Source organism: Somniosus microcephalus, chromosome 3 (genome assembly GCF_052327205.1).
Source record: "Somniosus microcephalus isolate GS21.2 chromosome 3, FLI_Smic_1.0, whole genome shotgun sequence".
NCBI classification, from domain to species: Eukaryota; Metazoa; Chordata; class Chondrichthyes; order Squaliformes; family Somniosidae; genus Somniosus; species Somniosus microcephalus.
This window is the reverse complement of record NC_140989.1, coordinates 333,518,475-333,539,237: the sequence shown is the minus strand read 5'-3', so window position 1 is coordinate 333,539,237 and position 20,763 is coordinate 333,518,475. Positions and strand designations below refer to the sequence as shown.

The 20,763-nt window shown below is 41.4% G+C and overlaps 1 protein-coding gene across 1 annotated transcript in view; it reads left to right on the top strand.

Moving 5' to 3' along the window:
• The window catches only part of rad54l (RAD54 like), a 48,328-nt gene extending 28,291 nt beyond the window's left edge, over positions 1-20,037 (top strand). Inside the window, exons 5-14 of the mRNA XM_085983183.1 lie at positions 591-726; positions 2,933-3,002; positions 3,954-4,242; positions 5,517-5,641; positions 6,718-6,868; positions 7,148-7,274; positions 7,870-7,944; positions 16,076-16,215; positions 17,654-17,764; positions 19,910-20,037. Of these exons, the coding sequence (XP_085839309.1) occupies positions 591-726; positions 2,933-3,002; positions 3,954-4,242; positions 5,517-5,641; positions 6,718-6,868; positions 7,148-7,274; positions 7,870-7,944; positions 16,076-16,215; positions 17,654-17,764; positions 19,910-20,037 (1,352 nt within the window). The remainder of the gene's footprint in view (positions 1-590; positions 727-2,932; positions 3,003-3,953; positions 4,243-5,516; positions 5,642-6,717; positions 6,869-7,147; positions 7,275-7,869; positions 7,945-16,075; positions 16,216-17,653; positions 17,765-19,909) is intronic.
• The last annotated feature ends 726 nt before the right edge of the window (positions 20,038-20,763 follow it).

The window sequence follows — 20,763 nt, the reverse complement described above, 5'->3', positions numbered from 1 at the left end:
TCTCGACAAACAACTAGACATCCATTTTATTACATGTTTGTGGAATGTTGTTGGCATAGAATGGCTACAGTCTTTGTATATGTAATGATCACTGCACTCCAAAAGTAATTTAATGTATCAGAAGCAAAACACTGGATGCTGGAAATCTGAAATAAAATCAGTAAATGCTGGAAATACTCAGTAGGTCAGGCAGCATCTGTGGAGAGAGAAACAGAGTTAATGTTTCAGGTCGTTGAACTTTCATCAGAAATTAGTGTGTGACATCTTGACAGAATGTGAATACTAATGCAAGTACTGTAGTTTTTTTTAAAGTTCATTAATAAGGAGTGGATGTCAGTACATTTCTGGTAATCACTGACACTTCAATGCTTCCAGAATTGTTCATAGCATGAAACCTATCCCAAGGTTAATTTTATGTTGGGTCCAATTCAGAGCCAAGAACCTAATCAGTCTGGAGGCTGAATCTGCTCTGGACACCAATTTTCATTGTTAAAGGAGTGAAAGAGCGAAGACCTGGATGGTTTATTCTACATCAGTGATATGTGAAATTTTTGTGACTAACTATCTCTTGCCTGCATGTCGTACTTAAGGTTCCCTTGGACTTAAGGCACTGGGGATTAAGCGTGCAGGAGCCAGGCGATCACTCCATGATCCGTATGAAGAAGGTGCTTTGGTACTCTATGAACCCCCACCTCTGAGTGCACACGACCAGCTAAAAGCTGACAAGTGAGTAATAAATATCAATTCTTCTTTGTCAAAAGATTTATGGGATATCCCAATAACATCGTTATCTTACACTTAAATGTTTGTATCAAGTTATCTCAATCAACTGCAGTGTGTAAAATCCATGATAATTTTATCCATTTTCCTCATTTTGTCATAAGGGAATCTGTTAAGTAGAGTCTGTGCACTTAATCAAAATATCTGATCTGACTGATTGTACTGTGGTGGGTTCAGTCTTGAGCTAGGCAGTAAAAGCATAAGATTGGAGTGTGGATGATTTTGGAGTACTAGCACATGACAGATTCCTAGAAGCTGCTGGTGACTGTTGGTCATTGCATGGGACTGTTTCAGCATACCAGACCTCTGGATTATAATTTGTATTGCATTAAACTGTACAGTTCAGTTTGGACAGACCCTTTCCTCCTTTTCCCCAAAGAAGAATGCCGTGTTCTCCATGTTGCTGATAAAATTGGTGGAACCTGTGACAAAAATAGGTATTTTTTGTCTCGTTTTGGCTTAGTGGCTGTCCCTTTTTAATTCAGTCACTAGTCATAAGGAATTTTTGTTTTAAAGTAGCTACAGTTGGATTCTTATCCGAAGCTTAACTCAATACAAATGTTGCAAACTTCTTTGGTTGTCTGCTAAGTTTGAGGGAGGAATCAAACTACTTTCAATCAAATTCCCCCTGTATGATTTGTATTAGCCTGTATCAGTCGTGCATATGACAGCCAGTTATTTTCAAATGTGGTAGACCATTCAAATCTAGGAAGTCCCTGCCAATGGCCTTCAGGGCTATTTAAGCAGCTGCTGCTGTTTAAATCTGAAAGTCAGTTTACAACCTGCAAAAGATGTCATTTAGACTACCACAGCTCCTGCAATGCTAAGAAATACAAATAGCAGTGCTTATAAAGGTTAGCTATAAAAGAACAGCCCAGCGTTTAGATTCTAACCTTTTATTACTTTGCTTTCAAAGAGCAAAATAGAAGGATTTCTACTGTAAGGAAACTTTCGTTTAACCAGCACCTAAATATCTGGAATTCTCTAATAACTGGCAAAATTCTCACTCTGAAAACTACAGTATACAGTTGTTTATAAGTTTTGTTTTACTGTTAAGTAATTAAAGAGTTATGGATTACCCTCAACTGGCATTACTGTACTTAATCAAGCATCTTCCACCACCCATTTAACACAACATTCTGTAGGTGAGTACCCAATTATACTGCACACTTCTTGATTTTTTTATTTTTGTTTGTTAAAAATAGCCTCGGTAGATATACCGCTCCGTTATCTGGAATTTTTAATCAACCGGCAACACGCCGGTCCCGTCGGTGCCGGATACCAAAGAGTTTCCACATATATATATATATATATGTCTGTCTGTATATTATCACTTTTATACGCTTATTCATCTTTTGTTAAATAAATTTGCTTATTAGCTTAAACTTAAAATGAGGTCTGATGTTGCGATGCTCTATTGCTTATTGAAGATCCTATGGAAGCACATTTTAAGTTGAGTAGCTAAAATAATTAACAGAAGGTTGTTCCGTTCATTACCGAAAGCTTACAGAGATAGCAAGGTTAGTGCTCTAAAAGACGTAAGAAGTTGGGACTCATTTTTGAAAAAAATGTCAAATATGGAGACTGAGACTTTTAAAGTAATAATATAAAAGACCCAAAAATATATCAGAACCCAGCACTGCTCGTCAGTTTAAAATTCCCTCCATTTGAAAGTAGTGTAAATCCTACTAAATGATTGCCTTTCTTCATAAATGACTTTTACAGTGCGAGAATGAAAGTGGGGAAAGTTCAGATCAACGCATTGGGATTGTACCTACGATCATTTGACTTAAAATGATTGTACTGATTTTTAAGTAAACAAGAATGGAAAGAGAGGAATCTAAATATAAGAAAATTAAACCTGACAGAACTGGAGAAACAATTCGAAAATGATTTGTACATTGAAAATATTTGTGATATTGGAGCAGTAGAAGGACTAAAATTGCCTTGCACAGCTTTCTTTACTGCAAATTTTAAACATCAAAAAACAGATAATTAGGAAAATAAAAATATGCACAACAAACATAAAACGAGAAATGTGATGAGTGTCGGGTAATTAAGTAGCCAAGCCAGGCAGTGGACAGCTATTAATGCCAAGATCAACCAACATCATTTGCGTAATTCTGATACTTGAATTTTCCCCTTCCCTCAGAGAGAAACTTCCAGTACATGTGGTGGTGGATCCTGTCTTGTCTTCTGTCTTAAGACCACATCAGAGAGAGGTGGGTTCAGGAACATTTTTGGTGTAAAGCTGTTAATGTCATTTGTGGCTGAGAAAAAGATGCTTTGTTGATTTACTGTGATGCACTTGAACATAATTATTGCACTGCTTAAAGAAATGGACAAACCCTCAATTCATATGAGACTAATATGAAATAGATTTATCTTGGTCCGTGGGAACATAAGAAATAGGAGCAGGAGTAGGCCGTTTGGCCCCTTGAGCCTGCTTCGCCATTCAGTAAGATCATGGCTGATCTTCTACCTCATCTCCACTTTTTAGTGTTGGGGAGGGAAGTTAAATGTTGTGGTGTCACAACACACTGGCATGAATCTGGGCTTGTGCCTGCAGCTTCTCCACACTGTGAGTTGTTGCTCTCGACTATGTCACTACAGGGAGGTGCAGAGCGGTAGTTCGTGTTTCCCTGCAGAGAGAAGAAAAATGAAAGGGCCTGATCTAGGCAGATCTTGGGTATGCCCTCGCATCCAGTTATAACATGGTAGTAACAGTGATCTGAGAGTATGTGCCCAATCCATCCTCTCAGCTGCAAAGATTTGTGGCACGGAGAGACGACCGATGGGGAAAAGAGGAAAGAAAACATCCCAGGAAAAAACTCAACCGTTTAAATCTGAATATTCCACTCTTCTCTTGCTCTGTAACAAAAAAGGTCAGGGGTGCAATCTGCTTCTAAATCTCTGCTGATGCAGTTTGTGACCTGGTTACTAGTCGGTGCACCAGAGTAGAATGGGGATGACACTTTGTATTTTCCCTCCGCCCTCCCTGTGGAGGAAGGACCTGGCCTCCATCGGTGTCTTCTATCAGACAGCACGGTTGAAATTGGGATCTGTTTAAAATAATGAATGTAAACCTGTGCCTTTCCATTTGAGATCCCAATATTAATTTGCTGCCTCTGCCTAGCTTGAAGTAGTAGTTAAATTACGTGTCTGTCTTTCAGGGTGTGAAGTTCATGTGGGACTGTGTGACAGGCCGGCGTATTGTGGATGGCTATGGCTGTATTATGGCAGATGAGATGGGACTGGGGAAGACTTTGCAGTGCATTTCCCTGATGTGGACCCTCTTGCGACAAAGCCCAGATGCCAAGCCAGAGATTGAGAAAGTCATTGTCGTGACTCCATCCAGTTTGGTGAAAAACTGGTATAATGAGGTGGAGAAGTGGCTGGCGGGAAGGTTACAATCACTGGCTATTGATGGAGGAACTAAGACAGAGATTGACAAGAAACTGGGTAGGTAAATTAAAATTGTTTTTGCAAGACAGTTTTTCATTGGCTCAGCTTGTAGCATCGTCATCTCTGAGTCAGAAGGTTATAGTAGTTTCAAACTCCACTCCAGGACTTGAGCACCTAATCAGCTGACATTCAAGGGTTTGCCATCTTTCAGATGAGGTGTTAAATCAAGGTCCTACATAAATGTCAAGGTGGATATTTTTTTTTCAAAACTCTAATGAGAGGATGGTACTCTGGAAAGATGAGATCAAATGGGCTGAAGGTTTGGATGCCGAAGGCTATACCATGTGAACAGTAATTTCACTTTGCAACTTTTTGGCTGGAAGCCAAGTGTAGTTGGATAAAATGGACTTCTGCTTGGTGGCTACTGACTGTACTATACTGCAGATTTGGACTGATGGGAAGCATGCTTGGCAATAGTGCAGGAAAACATACTGTACAATTAATTGGAATTTTAAAAAAATATTCAGCTAATCCTATTTACAAGGTTTCTCTTGTTTAATTTTGCTAAGACTGGAGTGAATGTTACATTCCCCTATGAATTCACTCCTTACTCTAAGTGTCAATGTGTTCAGTCTGTTTAGAGACTGAACTTGGGCACATTTCTCTCTGTTTTCAAGGTGTCAGCCTTGGTTCAGTGGTAGCACGCTTCTGTGTCAGAAGGTTTTGAGTTCAAATCCCACTCTAAGAGACTTGAGCACATAATCTAGGCTGACACTTCAGTGCTGTACTGTGGGAGCACTCCACTGTTGGAGCTGCTGCCTTTTGGATGAGATGTGTACTGAGGCCTTGTCTGCCCTCTCAGGTGGATGTAAAAGATTCCAAGGCACTGTTCGAAGAGAGAAGCAGAGTTCTCCCTGGTGGCGTGACCAATATTTAGGAAGGGAGAGTTCAGGGTGGGAATTGCAGGCTGGAGGAGCTTACAGAGTTAGCGAGGGGTGAGGCCATGAAGCGGTTTAAACGCCAGGATGTGAGTGTTCAGTTTGAGGTGCTGGGGAATCGGGAACCAATGCAGGTCAGTAAGGTGATGGGTGAGTGCGGCTTGGTGTGGGATAGGATACAAGCAGCAGAGTTTTGGATAAGCTAAAGGTTACAATTGACAGCAATTATAAAAAGTTTTAAGAAAATTAATACTGCATAAAATTATTTTACTGATAAACCTCATAGTTTGAGAATACTCAAGCTTGATGAGCCTCCATTGTAACTTGCCGCTTTAAGTAGAAACCTATATTTTGACTGATTTATTCATCTTCATCTTTTATCTCCCTGCACAGCTACGTTCATGAGCCAGCATGGGTTGCGGATTCCAACTCCAATCCTCATAATCTCTTATGAGACATTCCGGCTACACGCTGAAGTGCTTTGCAGGGGTGCTGTTGGTTTGGTCATCTGTGATGAGGTAGATTGCCATGTAACTTAGTTTAATCTTCATGTTATTCTGTAATTTAATCACACTGTCATTCTGTGTGAAATCTGACCAAATTGGGTATATTTGGTGCTTGACCAACATACATTTGCTTCATATTTTGCTTGTACTAACAGTGTCTCAACATGTATATGTGATTGCAGACCTACTCACTTCACAAGATTACAAGATAATTACAGATGGGGCAAGGCTATTTGGCCCACTTTAATTCATCCATCCGGAGAGATCCTAATTAATGTCCCCCGCCATTGTAGCATCAAATTGTTTCTTGAATGAATTCAGGGTTTTTTCCCCCCACTGCTGAAGTTAATTCCACATACTGATTACTCTTTGTATGATCTCAGTCCTAAAATTACATTTTACTAGTATGAACCCATGTCCTCTAGTTCTACGCCTACAGTTTAATTTAAAGTAACATTCTGGGTTACGGTTTTCCATACCCTCAGCAATCTTATATGCCTTTATAACTTCACTTCCAGACACATCCTTTCCAGGCTGATTGCAAAGGTATCTGTTCAACCAACATTTATTCACAATGTTGCTTAAGTTCTACATTTTATCTACAGATTTGGAACATCCCACCTGCAAGCTGATTATTCACTCTTGACATATGCCTCAGTATCAGTTCTTGTTATATAGTGTGCAGCAAAAGCTAAGGTTTCATTTAGGTCTGGTATTCTATGGGTTGTGTGTGGTGCTGTAGATTGCGTAACCTGTGTACCCACCATAGCAGAAGAGCAGGTATTTGTGAAGAGCCTACACGTTGGTGTTAAGGATCTCCAAGGGATACAGTACCTCTGTAAATAGTGTATATCTGCTGTACGAGTGATGTACAGGTCCTGTGTGAAATACATTTGGTATCTGCTTGGGTGCATTGCTTACTGTATACCTTTTTGAAAGAAACATTTCACTTTTACCCCGAGTTAAATTTTAATTTCTTTCATGTTTTTGCTAGTTTTTAAAATGAAAAATGATACTTTAAAACCTAAATAGAATTATGCAGGTGAAAGCTTTCTAAAGTACTCTGGCCTCTTTCATTTACATCACAGGGCCACAGGTTGAAGAATTCAGACAACCAGACATACCAGGCTCTGAACAATCTAAATGCCAAGCGCCGTGTGTTGATCTCCGGAACTCCAATCCAGAATGACCTGCTCGAGTACTTCAGCCTTGTACATTTTGTTAATGCAGGAATACTCGGTAAGTATTTGTTTCAGTTGTATGATTTGCACAGGCCTGTTTTCGTTGAAATTGGGCCTTTACAAGCATTTAGCATGGCTACAGAGTCCTTTCTGTAACTAGTTGTTGGTTGCACTCTGTAAATGAAATATCAGATTCTGTGTGGAATTCCTTTGTGCTCAACATGATGGGGGTTAAAAGCTGCAAAGATAATCTAGTACCTAAAGGTTCACGTCATGTGGCTATTGGGACTTAGTTCTAAAGAAAATTAATAATTGTTCAAACCTTTCTTCTCTTAAGGGACTGCACAGGAATTTAAAAAGCGATTTGAATTGCCCATCTTGAAGGGCCGTGATGCAGATGCGAGTGAGAATGAAAGACAGTGCGGTGAGGAGAAACTAAAAGAATTGATCAGCGTTGTGAATGGGTAAGGAAATAAATTTGAGAAAATAAATCTTTGGCAAGAAAATTACAGGTATTATGCTGGAGTACCTCCTAAATCGTTTTTTTTTTGTTCTCGGGCTGTGGGTGACACTGACACGGTCTCATTTATTGCCCATCCCTAGTTGCTCTGAGAGGAGGTGGTGGGCCTCCTCCTTGAATTGTTGCAGTCCTTCTGGTGATGGTGCTCCCACAATGGTGTTGGGGAGTTCCAGCATTTTGACCCAGCGACGATGAAGGAATGACAATATACATATCCAAATATGAATGTTGTGTGTCTTGAAGGGGAACTTGGAGTTGATGGTGTTACTGTGATATTGCTGCTCTTGTCTTCCTCGGCGATAGAGGTCGCAGGAGAGATAGGCGCTCAAGCTTATGGATGTAAAATATGTCGAACTGTGACTTGTATACTTCATCTTGCAATATTCACACTTCGTGGTAAAGACTCCTTCCTTCTTTGTTGCTTATATATGAATGGCCTCAATTGATAGGTTTAACCTGGGTTAACAAACAGTGCCTTCACCGGGGTATGCGCTTTTTGATTTATTTTAGCTGACTTATTGCCCAAATCCTCATTTCAGGTGTTTAATTCGAAGAACATCAGATATTCTCTCCAAATACTTGCCTGTGAAGATTGAGCAGATTGTCTGCTGCAGGTAATATCACTAATATATTGCATCTGTTTACTTATAATATGCCTAATTCAGATCATTTAATGCAAAGCCAGTTGACCTATTCCTAGTTACAGTTTAAGTCCTTCACATCGATTCAGCAGGTCTGAACCAGGACACAGGGTAATATGCTCCTTATTTTGTACTGACACACAAGTCAACAATATAGAGAGCAGGGGGGTAACGTGCTCCTTATTCTGCAGTGATACACAGGGGTACTAGACTTCTGCGTGCAGTTTTGGCTACTGAATCTCAGGAAAAATATATTGGCCTTGGAAGGTGTACAATACAGATTCACCAGAATGAAACCAGGGCTTAAAGGGTTAAATTATGAGGAGAGGTTGCGTAAAATTGGCTTGTGTTCCCTTGAGTTATGAAGGTGGACGTGCCAGGGTAAAGGATGTCTTCTCGCGGCTGGAGAAGAAGTGGGAGTGGGTGGGGGAGCATCCAGTTGTGCTCCATGTAGGAACCAACGGCATAGGTAGAACTAGGAATGAGGTTCTGCTGCGAGAGTTTACATAGAAGATAGGAGCAGGAGTAGGCCATTCGGCCCCTCGAGCCTGCTCCGCCATTCAATGCGATCATGGCTGATCATCCAATTTCAGTACCCGGTCCCTGCTTTCTCCCCATACTCCTGGATCCCTTTAGCCTTAAGAAATATATCCAACTCCTTCTTGAATATATTTAATGAATTGGCTTCTACTGCCTTCTGTGGTAGAGAATTCCACAGGTTCACCACTCTCTGGGTGAAGAAATTCCTCCTCATTTCTGTCCTAAATGGCCTACCCCTTATCCTTAGACTGTGACCCCTGGTTCTGGACTCCCCGACCATCGGGAACATCCTTCCTGCATCTAGTCTGTCCAGTCCTGTCAGAATTTTATAAGTTTCAATGAGATCCCCTCTCATTCTTCTAAACTCCAGCGAGTACAAGCCCAATCGTCCCAATCTCTCCTCATACGTCATTCCTGCCATCCCAGGTATCAGCCTGGTGAATCTTCGCTGAACTCCTTCCATGGCAAGAACATCCTTCCTCAGATAAGGCGACCAAAACTGCACACAATACTCAAGATGTGGTCTCACCAAGGCCCTGTACAACTGCAGCAAGATTTCCTTGTTCCTGCACTCAAACCCTCTCGCTACGAAGGCCAACATACCATTTGCCGCCTTAACCACCTGCTGCACCTGCATGCTTACCTTCAGCGACTAGTGCACAAGGACACCCAGGTCTCGTTGCACTTCTCCTTCTCCCAATCTATTGCCATTCAGATAATCTGCCTTCCTGTTTCTGCCACCAAAGTTGATAACCTCACATTTATCCACGTTATATTGCATCTACCATGCTTTTGCCCAATCACACAACCTGTCCAAATCATCCTGGAGTTTCTCGGCATCCTCCTCACAGCACACACGCCCACCCAGCTTTGTGTCGTCTGCAAATTTGGAGATATTACATCTAGTTCCCTTGTCTAGATCATTAATATATATTGTGAATAGCTGGTGTCCAAGGACCGATCCCTGCGGTACCCCACTAGTCACTGCCTGCCACTCGGAAAAAGAGTCGTTTATTCCAACTCTTTGCTTTCTGCCTGCCAACCAGTTCTCTATCCAAGTCAATACCTTGCCCCCAATCCCATGTGCCTTAACTTTGCACGCTAATCTCTTATGCTGGACCTTATCAAAAGCCTTCTGAAAGTCGAAATACACCACATCCACTGGTTCTCCCTTATCTATTTTACCAGTTACATCCTCAAAAAATTCCAGTAGATTAGTCAAGCACGATTTACCTTTTGTAAATGCATGTTGACTTTGTCCGATCCTGTCACTGTTTTCCAAGTGCTCTGCTATTACATCTTTTATAATGGACTCTAGCATTTTCCCCACTACCGATGTCAGGCTTACTGGTCTGTAATTCCCCGTTTTCTCTCTACCACCTTTTTTGAATAGTGGGGTAACATTAGTTACCCTCCAATCCATGGGTACTGTTCCAGATTCCATCTAATGTTGGAAGATGATCAGCAATGCATCTACTATTTCTAGGGTACTTAAGGACCTTAGGATGTAGATTATCAGGCCCTGGAGATTTATCGGCCTTCAATCCCATCAATTTCCCTAACACCATTTCCCTACAAATACTGATTTATTTCAGTTCCTCCCTTTCATCAGACCCTATATTCCCCGACATCTCTGGGAGGTTATTTGTGTCCTCCTTTGTGAAGACAGAACCAAAATATGAATTTAATTGGTCTGCCGTTTCTTTGTTCCCCATTATAAATTCCCCTGATTCTGACTGCAAGGGACCTACGCTTGACTTCACCAATCTTTTTCTCTTCACATAGCTATAAAAGCTTTTACAGTCAGTTTTTATGTTCCCTGCAAGCTTACTCCTCCTTTGTTGAATCCTAAACTGCTCCCAGTCCTCAGGTTTACTGCTTTTTCTGGCCAATTTATATGCCCTCTCCTTGGATCTTATGCTATCCCTAATTTCCCTTGTTAGCCACAGTTGAGTCACCTTTTTTGTTTTATTTTTTATGCCAAACTGGGATGAACAAATTCTGTAGTTCATCCATGCGGTCTTTGAATGTTTGCCATTGCCTATCCGCCGTCAACCCTTTGAGTGACATTCCCCAATCAATCCTACCCAAGTCACGCCTCAGACCATCGTAGTTTCCTTTACTTAAATTCAGGACCCTAGTCTCTGAGTCAACTACTTCATTCTCCATCTTAATGAAGAATTCGATCATATTATGATCGCTCCGACCCAAGGGGCCTCGTACAACAAGATTGCTAATTAATCCTTTCTCGTTACATAATACCCAGTCTAAGATGGCTTGATCTCTGGTTGGTTCCTCGACATATTGGTCCAGGAAACCATCCCGTAAACACTCCAGGAATTCCTCCTCCACAGTATTGTTACTAATTTGGTTAGCCCAATCTATATGTAGATTAAAGTCACCCATGATGACTGCTGTGCCCTTATTGCACGCTTCTCTAATTTCCCTTTTAATGCCATCCCCAACCTCCGCATTACTGTTTGAAGGTCTATATACCACTCCCACTAACGTTTTCTGCCCCTTGGTATTTCTCAGTTCTACCCATACAGATTCCACATCATCAGAGCTAATATCCTTCCTTACAATTGTGTTAATCCCTTCTTTAACATAGTTTGAGGAGCTATAGTCGAAATTAAATCGCAGAACCTCACAGCTAATAATATCTCAATTGTTACCTGAGCCACGTGCAAATTGGCATAGATACAAACAGATTAGAAGGTTAAATGCGTGGCTCAAAGAGTGGTGTGGGAGGCCGGGGTTTCAATTCATGGGGCACTGGCACCAGTATAGGGGAAAAAGGGAGCTGTTCCGTAGGGATGGGCTCCACTTAAACTGGGTTGGGACCAGTATTCTGGCGAATCGAATAACTAGGGCAGTAGATAGAGCTTTAAACTAATGAAGGTGGGGGGTAGAAGGATTCAGGAAAGGGTAAATTCAAAAGCCGTGAGAGAAATGTCAAGGCTGCAGAGCAGAGTAGTGATCTGGGTAAAGATGAGCAGAGTGGGTGAGGAAGGGACAGAAAGATTAACAAAGGTAATAGGGCATTAGTGACTAAAGTCACATCAGGGTAAAATAGAAAAAAGTTAAAGCTAAAGGTACTATATCTGAATGCATGAAGCATTCATGACAAAATAGATGAATTAATAGCGCAGATAGAAATAAATGGGTTTGATTTAATAGCCATTACAGAGACGCGGTTGCAGAGTGACCAAGGTTTGGAACTAAATATTCCAGGATATTTGACTTTTAGAAAAGACTGGCAGAATGGAAAAGGAGGAGGGATAGACCTGATAATAAAAGAGGGAATAAAGACAGTAGAGAGAAGGAATCTTGGCTTGGAAAAAACAAAATGTCGAATCAGTTTGGGTGGAGCTAAGAAACAACAAGGGGCAGAAAATCTTTTAGTCTGTAGGCCCCCTAACAATGGTTGTAGTGTCGGGCAAAGTATAAATCAGGAAATTAGAGATGCATATAACAAGGGTAATACAGTAATCATGGGGGACTTTAACTTTCATATAGAGTGGGCAAACCAAATTTGCAGAAGTAGTGCAGAGGAAGAGTTCATGGAATGCATTCAAGATAGTTTTCTAGGTCAGTATGTCAAGGAACCTACGAGGGAATTGGCTATTTTAGATCTAGTACTGTGCAATGAGACAGGATTCATGAATAACCTTGTAGTAAAGGAGCCTCTGGGGAGCAGTGATCATAATATGATGGTATTTTATGTTGAGTTTGAGAGTGATTTAGTTAAAACATAGAAACATAGAAGATAGGAGCAGGAGTAAGCCATTCGGACACTCGAGCCTGTTCCGCCATTTAATGAGATCATGGCTGATCATCCAAATTCAGTACCCTGTCCCTGCTTTCTCCCCATATCCATTGATCCCTTTAGCCTTAAGAAATAAATCCAACTCCTCCTTCAATATATTTAATGAATTGTCCTCAACTGCCTTCTGTGGTAGAGAATTCCACAGGTTCACCACACTCTGGGTGAAGAAATTCCTCCTCATCTCAGTCCTAAATGGCTTACCCCTTATCCTTAGACTGTGACCCCTGGTTCTGGACTCCCCCGCCATCGGGAACATCCTTCCTGCATCTAGTCTGTCTAGTCCTGTTAGAATTTTTAAAGTTTCAATGAGATCCCCTCGTTCTTCTAAACTCTAGCGAATATAAATCTAATCGACCCAATCTCTCTTCATACGTCATTCCTGCCATCCCAGGTATCAGTCTGGTGAATCTTCGCTGCACTCCCTCCATGGCAAGAACATCCTTCCTCAGATAAGGCGACCAAAACTGCACACAATACTCAAGATGTGGTCTCACCAAGGCCCTGTACAACTGCAGCAAGACATCCTTGCTCCTGTACTCAAATCCTCTCGCTATGAAGGCCAACATACCATTTGCCTTCTTAACCACCTGCTGCACCTACACGCTTACCCTCAGCGACTGGTGCACAAGGACACCCAGGTCTTGTTGCACTTCCCCTTTTCCCAATCTATTGCCATTCGGATAATAATCTGCCTTCCTGTTTTTGCCACCAAAGTGGATAACCTCGCATATATCCACATTATATTGCATCTGCCCAATCACCCAACCTGTCCAAATCATACTGGAGTTTCTCTGCATCCTCCTCACAGCACACACGCCCACTCAGCTTTGTGTCGTCTGCAAACTTGGAGATATTACATCTAGTTCCCTCGTCTATATCATTAATATATATATTGTGAATAACTGGGGTCCTAGCACCGATCCCCGCGGTACCCCACTAGTCACCACTAAGTCCGAAACTAGGGTCCTAAAGCTGAACAAAGCAAACTACGTAGGTATGAGAGGTGAGTTGGCTAAGATAGGTTGAGAAACTAGATTAAAAGATATAACAGTAGAAAAGCAATGGCAAACAATGGCAGAGAAATTAAACAAATACTTAGTGTCTGTCTTCACGGAAGAAGGCGCAAAAAACATCCGGAAATAGTGGAGAACCAAGGGTCTAGCGAGAATGGGGAACTGAAAGAAATGAGTATTATTTAGTACTGGAAAAATTAATGGGACTGAAAACTGATAAATCCCCTGGACCTGATGGCCTACATCCTAGGATTTTAAAACAGGTGGCTATAGAGATAGTGGATGCATTGGTTGTTATCTTCCAAAATTCCATAGATTCTAGAACGGTTCCCGCGGATTGGAAGGTAGCAAATGTAATCCCACTATTTAAGAAAGGAGGGAGAGAGAAAACGGGGAACTACAGACCAGTTAGCCTGAAATCAGTGGTAGGGAAAATGCTAGAATCTATTATTAAGGACACGGTAACAGGGCACTTAGAAAATAATAATAGGATTGGGCAGAGTCAACATGGATTTATGAAAGGGCAATCATGTTTGACAAATCTGATAAGAGTTTTTTGAAGTTGTAACTAGCAGAATAGATGAGGGGGAATCAGTGGATGTGGTGTATTTGGATTTTCAGAAGGCATTCGATAAGGTGCCACACAAGAGGTTATTAAACAAAACTAGGGCTCATGGGATTGGGGGTAATATACTAGCAAGGATTGTTGGTTAACGGACAGAAAACAGAGTAGGAATAAATGGGTAATTTTCGGGTTGGCAGGCTGTAACTAGTGGGGTACCGCAAGGATCAGTGCTTGGGCCTCAGCTATTCACAATCTATATCAATGATTTGGATGAGGGGACCAAATGTAATATATCCAAGTTTGCTGATGATACAAAGCTTAGGTGAGAATGTAAGTTGTGAGGAGGATGCAAAGAGGCTTCAAGGGGATATAGACAGGCTAAGTGAGTGGGCAAGAACATGGCAAATGGAATATAATGTTGAGAAATGTGAAGTTATCCACTTTGGTAGGAAAAATAGAGAAGCAGAGTATTTTTTAAATGGCGCGAGATTGGGAAATGTTGGTGTTCAGCGGGACCTGGGTGTCCTTGTACATGAATCACTGATGGTTAACATGCAGGTACAGCAAGCAATTAGGAAAGCAAATGGTATGTTGGCCTTTATTACAAGAGGATTTGAGTATAAGCGTAAAGACGTCTTACTTGAATTACATAGGGCCCTAGTGAGACCACACCTGGAGTACTGTGTACAGTTTTGGTCTCCTTACCTAAGGAAGGATATACTTGCCATAGAGGGAGTGCAACAAAGGTTCACCAGACTGGTTCATGGGATGGGGGGATTGTCGTATGAGGAGAGATTGAGTAGACTAGGCCTATATTCTCTAGAGTTTCGAAGAATGAGAGGTGATCTCATTGAAACATATAAAATTCTTACACAGCTTGACAGGGTAGATGCAGGAAGGATGTTTCCCCTGGCTGGGGTGTCTAGAACCAGGGGACACAGTCTCAGAATAAGGGGTCGACTATTTAGGACTGAGATGAGGAGAAATTTCTTCACTCAGAGGGTGGTGAATCTTTGGAATTCTCCACCCCAGAGGGCTGTGGAGGCTCAGTTGTTGAGTATATTCAAGACAGAGATCGATAGATTTTTGAATATTAAGCGAATCAAGAGATATGGGGATAGTGCAGGAAAGTGGAGATGAGGTAGAAGATCAACCATGATCTTGTTGAATGGTGGAGCAGGCTCAAGGGGCCGAATGCCTACTCCTCCTATTTCTTATGTTCTTATGGGGGTGATCTAATCAAGGCGTTTAAAATGATTACGGGATTTGATAAGAGTAGATACAGAAACTATTTCTTCGAGTGGGGAAAATCCAGTACAAGAGGACACGATCTTGAAATTAGAGCTAGGCCATTTGGGAGAGAAATCGGGCAAGGGTAGTGAAAAATCTGGAACTCTCGCCCCCAAAACCTGGTTGATGCTGGGACAATTGACATTTTCGAGACTTTTGTTGGCTAAGGATATCAAGGCGGGTAAATAGAGTAGTGGTACAGATCACCATGATCTAATTGAATGGTGGAACAGTTTAGAGGGGCTGAATGGCCTGCTTCCATTCCTATGTTCCTCCCATTGAACATGATCATGACTGACTGCATAACGCAATCCTTATTCTTTACTGGTAAACAGGAGCAATCTTATGGTGAGCATTATCGATGGAATTAATACACTCTAAAATAGCACAGCCGTTTCAGTGCAATTTTTCTGGAATCTGCTCAATAACTTCTATTCCCTGAGTATCAAAGAAATCCTTCTGTTGGAGGGGAGGATAAAATAGATTTGAGGAGGCTCAGCTCTGCAAATGCAATGACAAATGTGCTAACAGAGGAGGCTTCTGCTGTTAATAATGATCATACTCATTACTATTACAGTCCTATTGATTTTGCTCTGCATGACATTTTTAAAATCAAATAATATATGATTAATATAACCTGGGCAGCTATAATTGAATTGCATCCTTCCAATTGAATGTATTTATGCCCACCTTAAGCAGATAAATGCTTCTGTCACTGGAGCCTGCTTTCTTTTGCACCGCCCCCCCCCCTGTCCACAGCAGGAGAAGGGTAAGACAATTGGGCAAGTCTGCATTTCTCCTCCCCCCCCCCCCCTCCATGTCCTTCATTTCCATCATTTTAATTAAACTTCTTCCTCTTTTCTTCAGTCTCACTTCTCTGCAGTCCGAGTTGTACAAGCTGTTCTTAAAACAAGCCAAACCGGCATTAGAAATGGAGCAAACTCACAGTGGGAAGATGAGCGTGTCCTCCCTCTCTTCGATTACCTCACTGAAAAAACTTTGTAACCGTAAGTAGTAAAATAATTGGATTTGGAGTCATTGTTTTTGTGTCTTAATCTCTGAAAAGCCAGATTTTTGAAATAGAGATTTCATACTTTATTGGCACTATACTAATGTATTTCAAAAAAATCTCAATTTTCTTTTTATTGAGAAACCAAGGTTTAAAATAGTAAGATATTTAAGTGACTCCAACTATAATTTTAGAAGTTTGAAGATTGTAGCGGAAAGGCAAGACAAAGGGAAGTAAGAAATGTCAGTTTTGAGATCCTAGGAAAGAATGAATTACAGTAGGGGAGTATGAAAAGAATTTTAATTTCAACATAATAGATACAGGAAAAGCAAGTAGGAAGACATATTTGAAGCTTAGCAGCTACAAGGTTTTGGAGGAGCACTGATCATTGCAATATGGGACAGTGATCATTGTAGTATCAGTAACATAAAGAGAGTTTGTGATGGATTTTGCCAATTTTGCACGCAGCAAGGTCCTACAAATAACAATATGATAATGACCAGATAATCTGTTTTGTAGTGGTGTTGTTTGAGGAATAAATATTGGCTAGGACACTGGGGAGAACTCCCCTGCTCTTCTTCGAATAGTGCCATGGGATCTTTTACATCTACATGAGAGGGCAGATGGGAATCTCAGCTTACCATCTCATCGGCAACTCCAATTGTGCAGCACTCCCTCAGCACTGCGCTGGAGTGTCGGCCTAGATTTTGTGCTCAAGTCCCGGGAGTGGGACTTGAACCCACAACCTTCTGACTCAAAGGCGAGAGTGCCACTACTGAGAGACAGCTGACACCTAATGTCAATAGATTAAAGATGATGCCATCAAAGGTAAGATTGTACTTTTGCAATTGAAAAAAGCAAAATTTCATTCCCCCATTGAAGAACAAGATCAGATGAATAATACCAGTAAACACTATATGTCGGACTAATAATACTAATTTTGAGATTGGATAATGCAGAGTCTCCTTCTGCCTGGGACCTGGTTTCAAATCTACCCCAGACTGATTGGTTTGAATTCTTCTATCTCAGCCTAGTTTCTGTGGGCATGCAGAACAAAACTCTGTATTTTTGCCACAAATTGGCCTTGCTCAGATACCACAGTTTACAGATGGAAACATTCAGATGGTGCAGTAAATGTGTTCTTCTGAGCTTGGGAGTTAAGTCAAATTGCTGGGACAGAGGAGGAGGGAACAAGCTTGCTGTACATCTCATAGCAACCAGTTGTAATGCAGAGGCCTGAGAGCAGTTTGCCTTCGAAGTTGACGGAATCCAAAGAATGGGAAGGAAGACGAATAAAAAGTAAAATTGTACAGAAATCAGGGTACAATTTTTTTGACACCGTGAAGGAATTCGATTAAAAATGAATAATTCCTTTTATGTGAGGAAAGCTGCCACTTTTGTTTCTCTTCATGTTTTGTATCTTCTTTTCTGCCCAGACCCGGCATTGATCTACGAGAAGTGTGTGGAAGGTGAAGAAGGATTTCAGGGAGCACTCGATCTCTTTCCATCAGGATACAGCACAAAATCAGTGGAACCTCAGTTGTCTGGTGAAGCTTCAAATCAATACATAATTAAACTTGGGCTTGGGAAAAATCCTTTCTTAACTCAGCAATTGGAAAACATGTCACGTGACTTTAAAAGCACCAATTAAATTGAAGTACATTTCCAGGTTTAATATTTAGGTTATCCCACTCCTAATCGCTGTCCAGTGACCCTGCTGGAAAGTGCATGTAAGGATAGAATTGGGCTCGACAGTCATGTCCCCGTAATTGAATGGCTTGTTAACACTTACTGTGTAGCAGAAAGGTCACTTGGGCGAGGTGCCTGCGGGTGCCCGGAGTTCATAGAGCCAATCTGAACATTCTGTGCATTCCTTCCATTTGCTGAGTGCACCAGCTGCTTTTTGTATTGTCGTTTAGCCCCTGTATCCTGCAGCTGCCAGTGACATCAATGTACACTTGTCAGATTCTTTAGGTCGATGAGAGGAAGTCCTGTTTCTCATCTGGCTGTTGCTGCAATGGCAGCAGCCTATTTCGGTGATGACATTGTGATTTTCTGTCATGACGTTATTACACATGAATGTTTCCATTCTTCTGTAGTGACAGCATGACGTCCACACATACACGTTGGCCAAAATGTCATGGCCAGCCTGTATGTGTGCCGAACATTTGGTTGTCACAGTGCAGCTCGTTTACAGGAAGGCTGGCCACACGTTACTAAACTCAGCTCGCTGTCCTCAGACTCGGGTTGCAATGTAAAAGCAGCTGCTACTTTCAGCCAGATAGTAGGCAAGCTTTACTTTTTTAATACACGTATATACACGAGTGTGCCAAGGACTAGTTAACATTATAGGATTTAAATGAATGTTTGGAATGACTACATATTTTGTAGCTGATACTGGTACTCAACAAAACAAAACACTGGTACTCAACAGTTTTGCGAAGGAAATGTCTGGAAACAAAGTAATAGGACATCAGTCAGGAGACTCACTAATGACTCACTGATACAAGCCTAGCTTATATTAATTCTACATTATAGAAAAATGTTTGCTAACAAATATTTATTGTGGGTTTGTCTATACAGTGGTGCATCCCAATACCCTGCAGATCAGTGACGTAATCACTATTTTGAAAATAAACCATCGATGCTCACTGGGAGGTTAAAAAAATCTTTGTCTCCCAATCAGAACAGGTCTGTGAAGAATGACTTGGGTATTTCTTTCCTCTGGTATGTTTTCTAGGATTAGTTGAATTCTAGAAATTTCAGACAGATGGAGGTCATTCGGTCCATCATACCTGTGTCGGTGGTAGCTCGAGATTGAAGCTATCCATTCTCATCCCATTTGCATACTCTTTCCATGTACCCTTTAATCTTTTTCTCTTCAAGTATTTATCTAATTCCCTCTTCCTGCGATTGACTCTACTTCAGTAGCCACGCAGTGAATTTATATTCTTGTGACCCAGTGCCTGAAAAAAAAATCCTCTAAATTCTCCCTTTATGCTTTTAATACTAATCCTGAATGTATGCTCCCTTGTTACTGATTCACCACTGAGTAGAAATAATCTCTTACTCTCCTAAACTCTTCAAATACTTTGAACAACTCTATTAAAACTTCCTTAACTTTCTCTGCACTAGTTTCTCAACCCTCTCACCATAACTACTGTTGGGGGAGTGTCTGGCTGCAGCATCTGTATCTAGTAGAAACGGATCCCCCTTTATGAAGGGTAGAATTTTCTTTTCTGGAACGTTTCAGCCTTGGAATACTATTGTGGGTCCCACTTGTGCTGTTCCGTTGTACTGAACGCTGGAACAGCATGCAGTACATTCAGGGAAGATGATGTGCAAGCAGTGGGAATTCTGGCGGAATTTTTTTGATGTCCGACTTCCAGGGGGCAGACAAAATTACTGCCCGCCCGTGCTCCCAGAGAAAATTCCCTCAACGCTATCTTTGGGCAGGGACCTGCGTTACCGGGTTCGACCCCATTTTCCACTCTGCCTGCAATCACCCCGGGTTACTCCCTAGGTATACCTCCGGTCGCGAGGAAATTCAGGGTCCAGGTTTTACAAGCGAGCAGTTTTTCTTAAACAGCACGTGGAATACCCCTGTTTCTGTATTTAAATGGCAGGGTGGGAAATATGCTTTTAATAATTTTTTTAAAATCCTTCCACCTTTTTACTATTTCTTGTTCCAGGCAAGATGCTTATCCTTGATTATATCTTGGCCATGACTCGAAGTACTAGCTCTGATAAGGTGGTGCTAGTATCAAACTACACCCAGACTCTGGATTTGTTTGAGAAGCTCTGCAGAGACAGGAGGTGAGTTGTGTGACATTGCAAGTAAATAAGTGATGTATTGGGCCAGTTTGGATCTCCTAAATAATGTGGAAAAGAGGAACTCCCCTAACTACAAAAAGCTTTACAGATAGAATTATGTGACTAAATCCTACAAGATATTAGTCCAGGTATTTTGGAGAAAAAAACCCAGATACGAGGATTTGATTGTCTGATTTGGGCTGAAAGTGACAGCAGCTGTAAATGTTGGCCGCTATGGGTTGTAAATGGTGTTGAATCAATTTATTGTACATTCAGGGCATCCCAAAGTGAGAGGATACAATGAGAGCTCCCTGCTCTTTGAATAGTGCCATGGGATCTTTACTGTCAACTTGAACAGTACAAATGTGGTGATTAACATCTCTGAATGATGGTAATGCAGCACTCCCTCTGAACAAAAGAGTCATCCTAGATTATGTGCTGAAATCTTAGAGTGGGGCTTGAACCCACAACCTTCTGATTCAGAGGTGAGAGCACTACCAGTTTGGTCAGTTGTGTTTCTTCTCTGATGCTGCAAAATCATATCAAAAATTGACTTGTGTGTTTGTGATGTCAATCTTTAGACTTCTGAGCGCTGATCCAAAACTCTGCTGCCCATACCCTAACTCACACCAAGTCCTGTTCACCCAATGTGTTCGCTGACCTACATTGGCTCCCAGTCCGGCACGCCTCTTTAAAAAAATTCTCATCCTTGTTTTCAAATCCCTCCATGTTC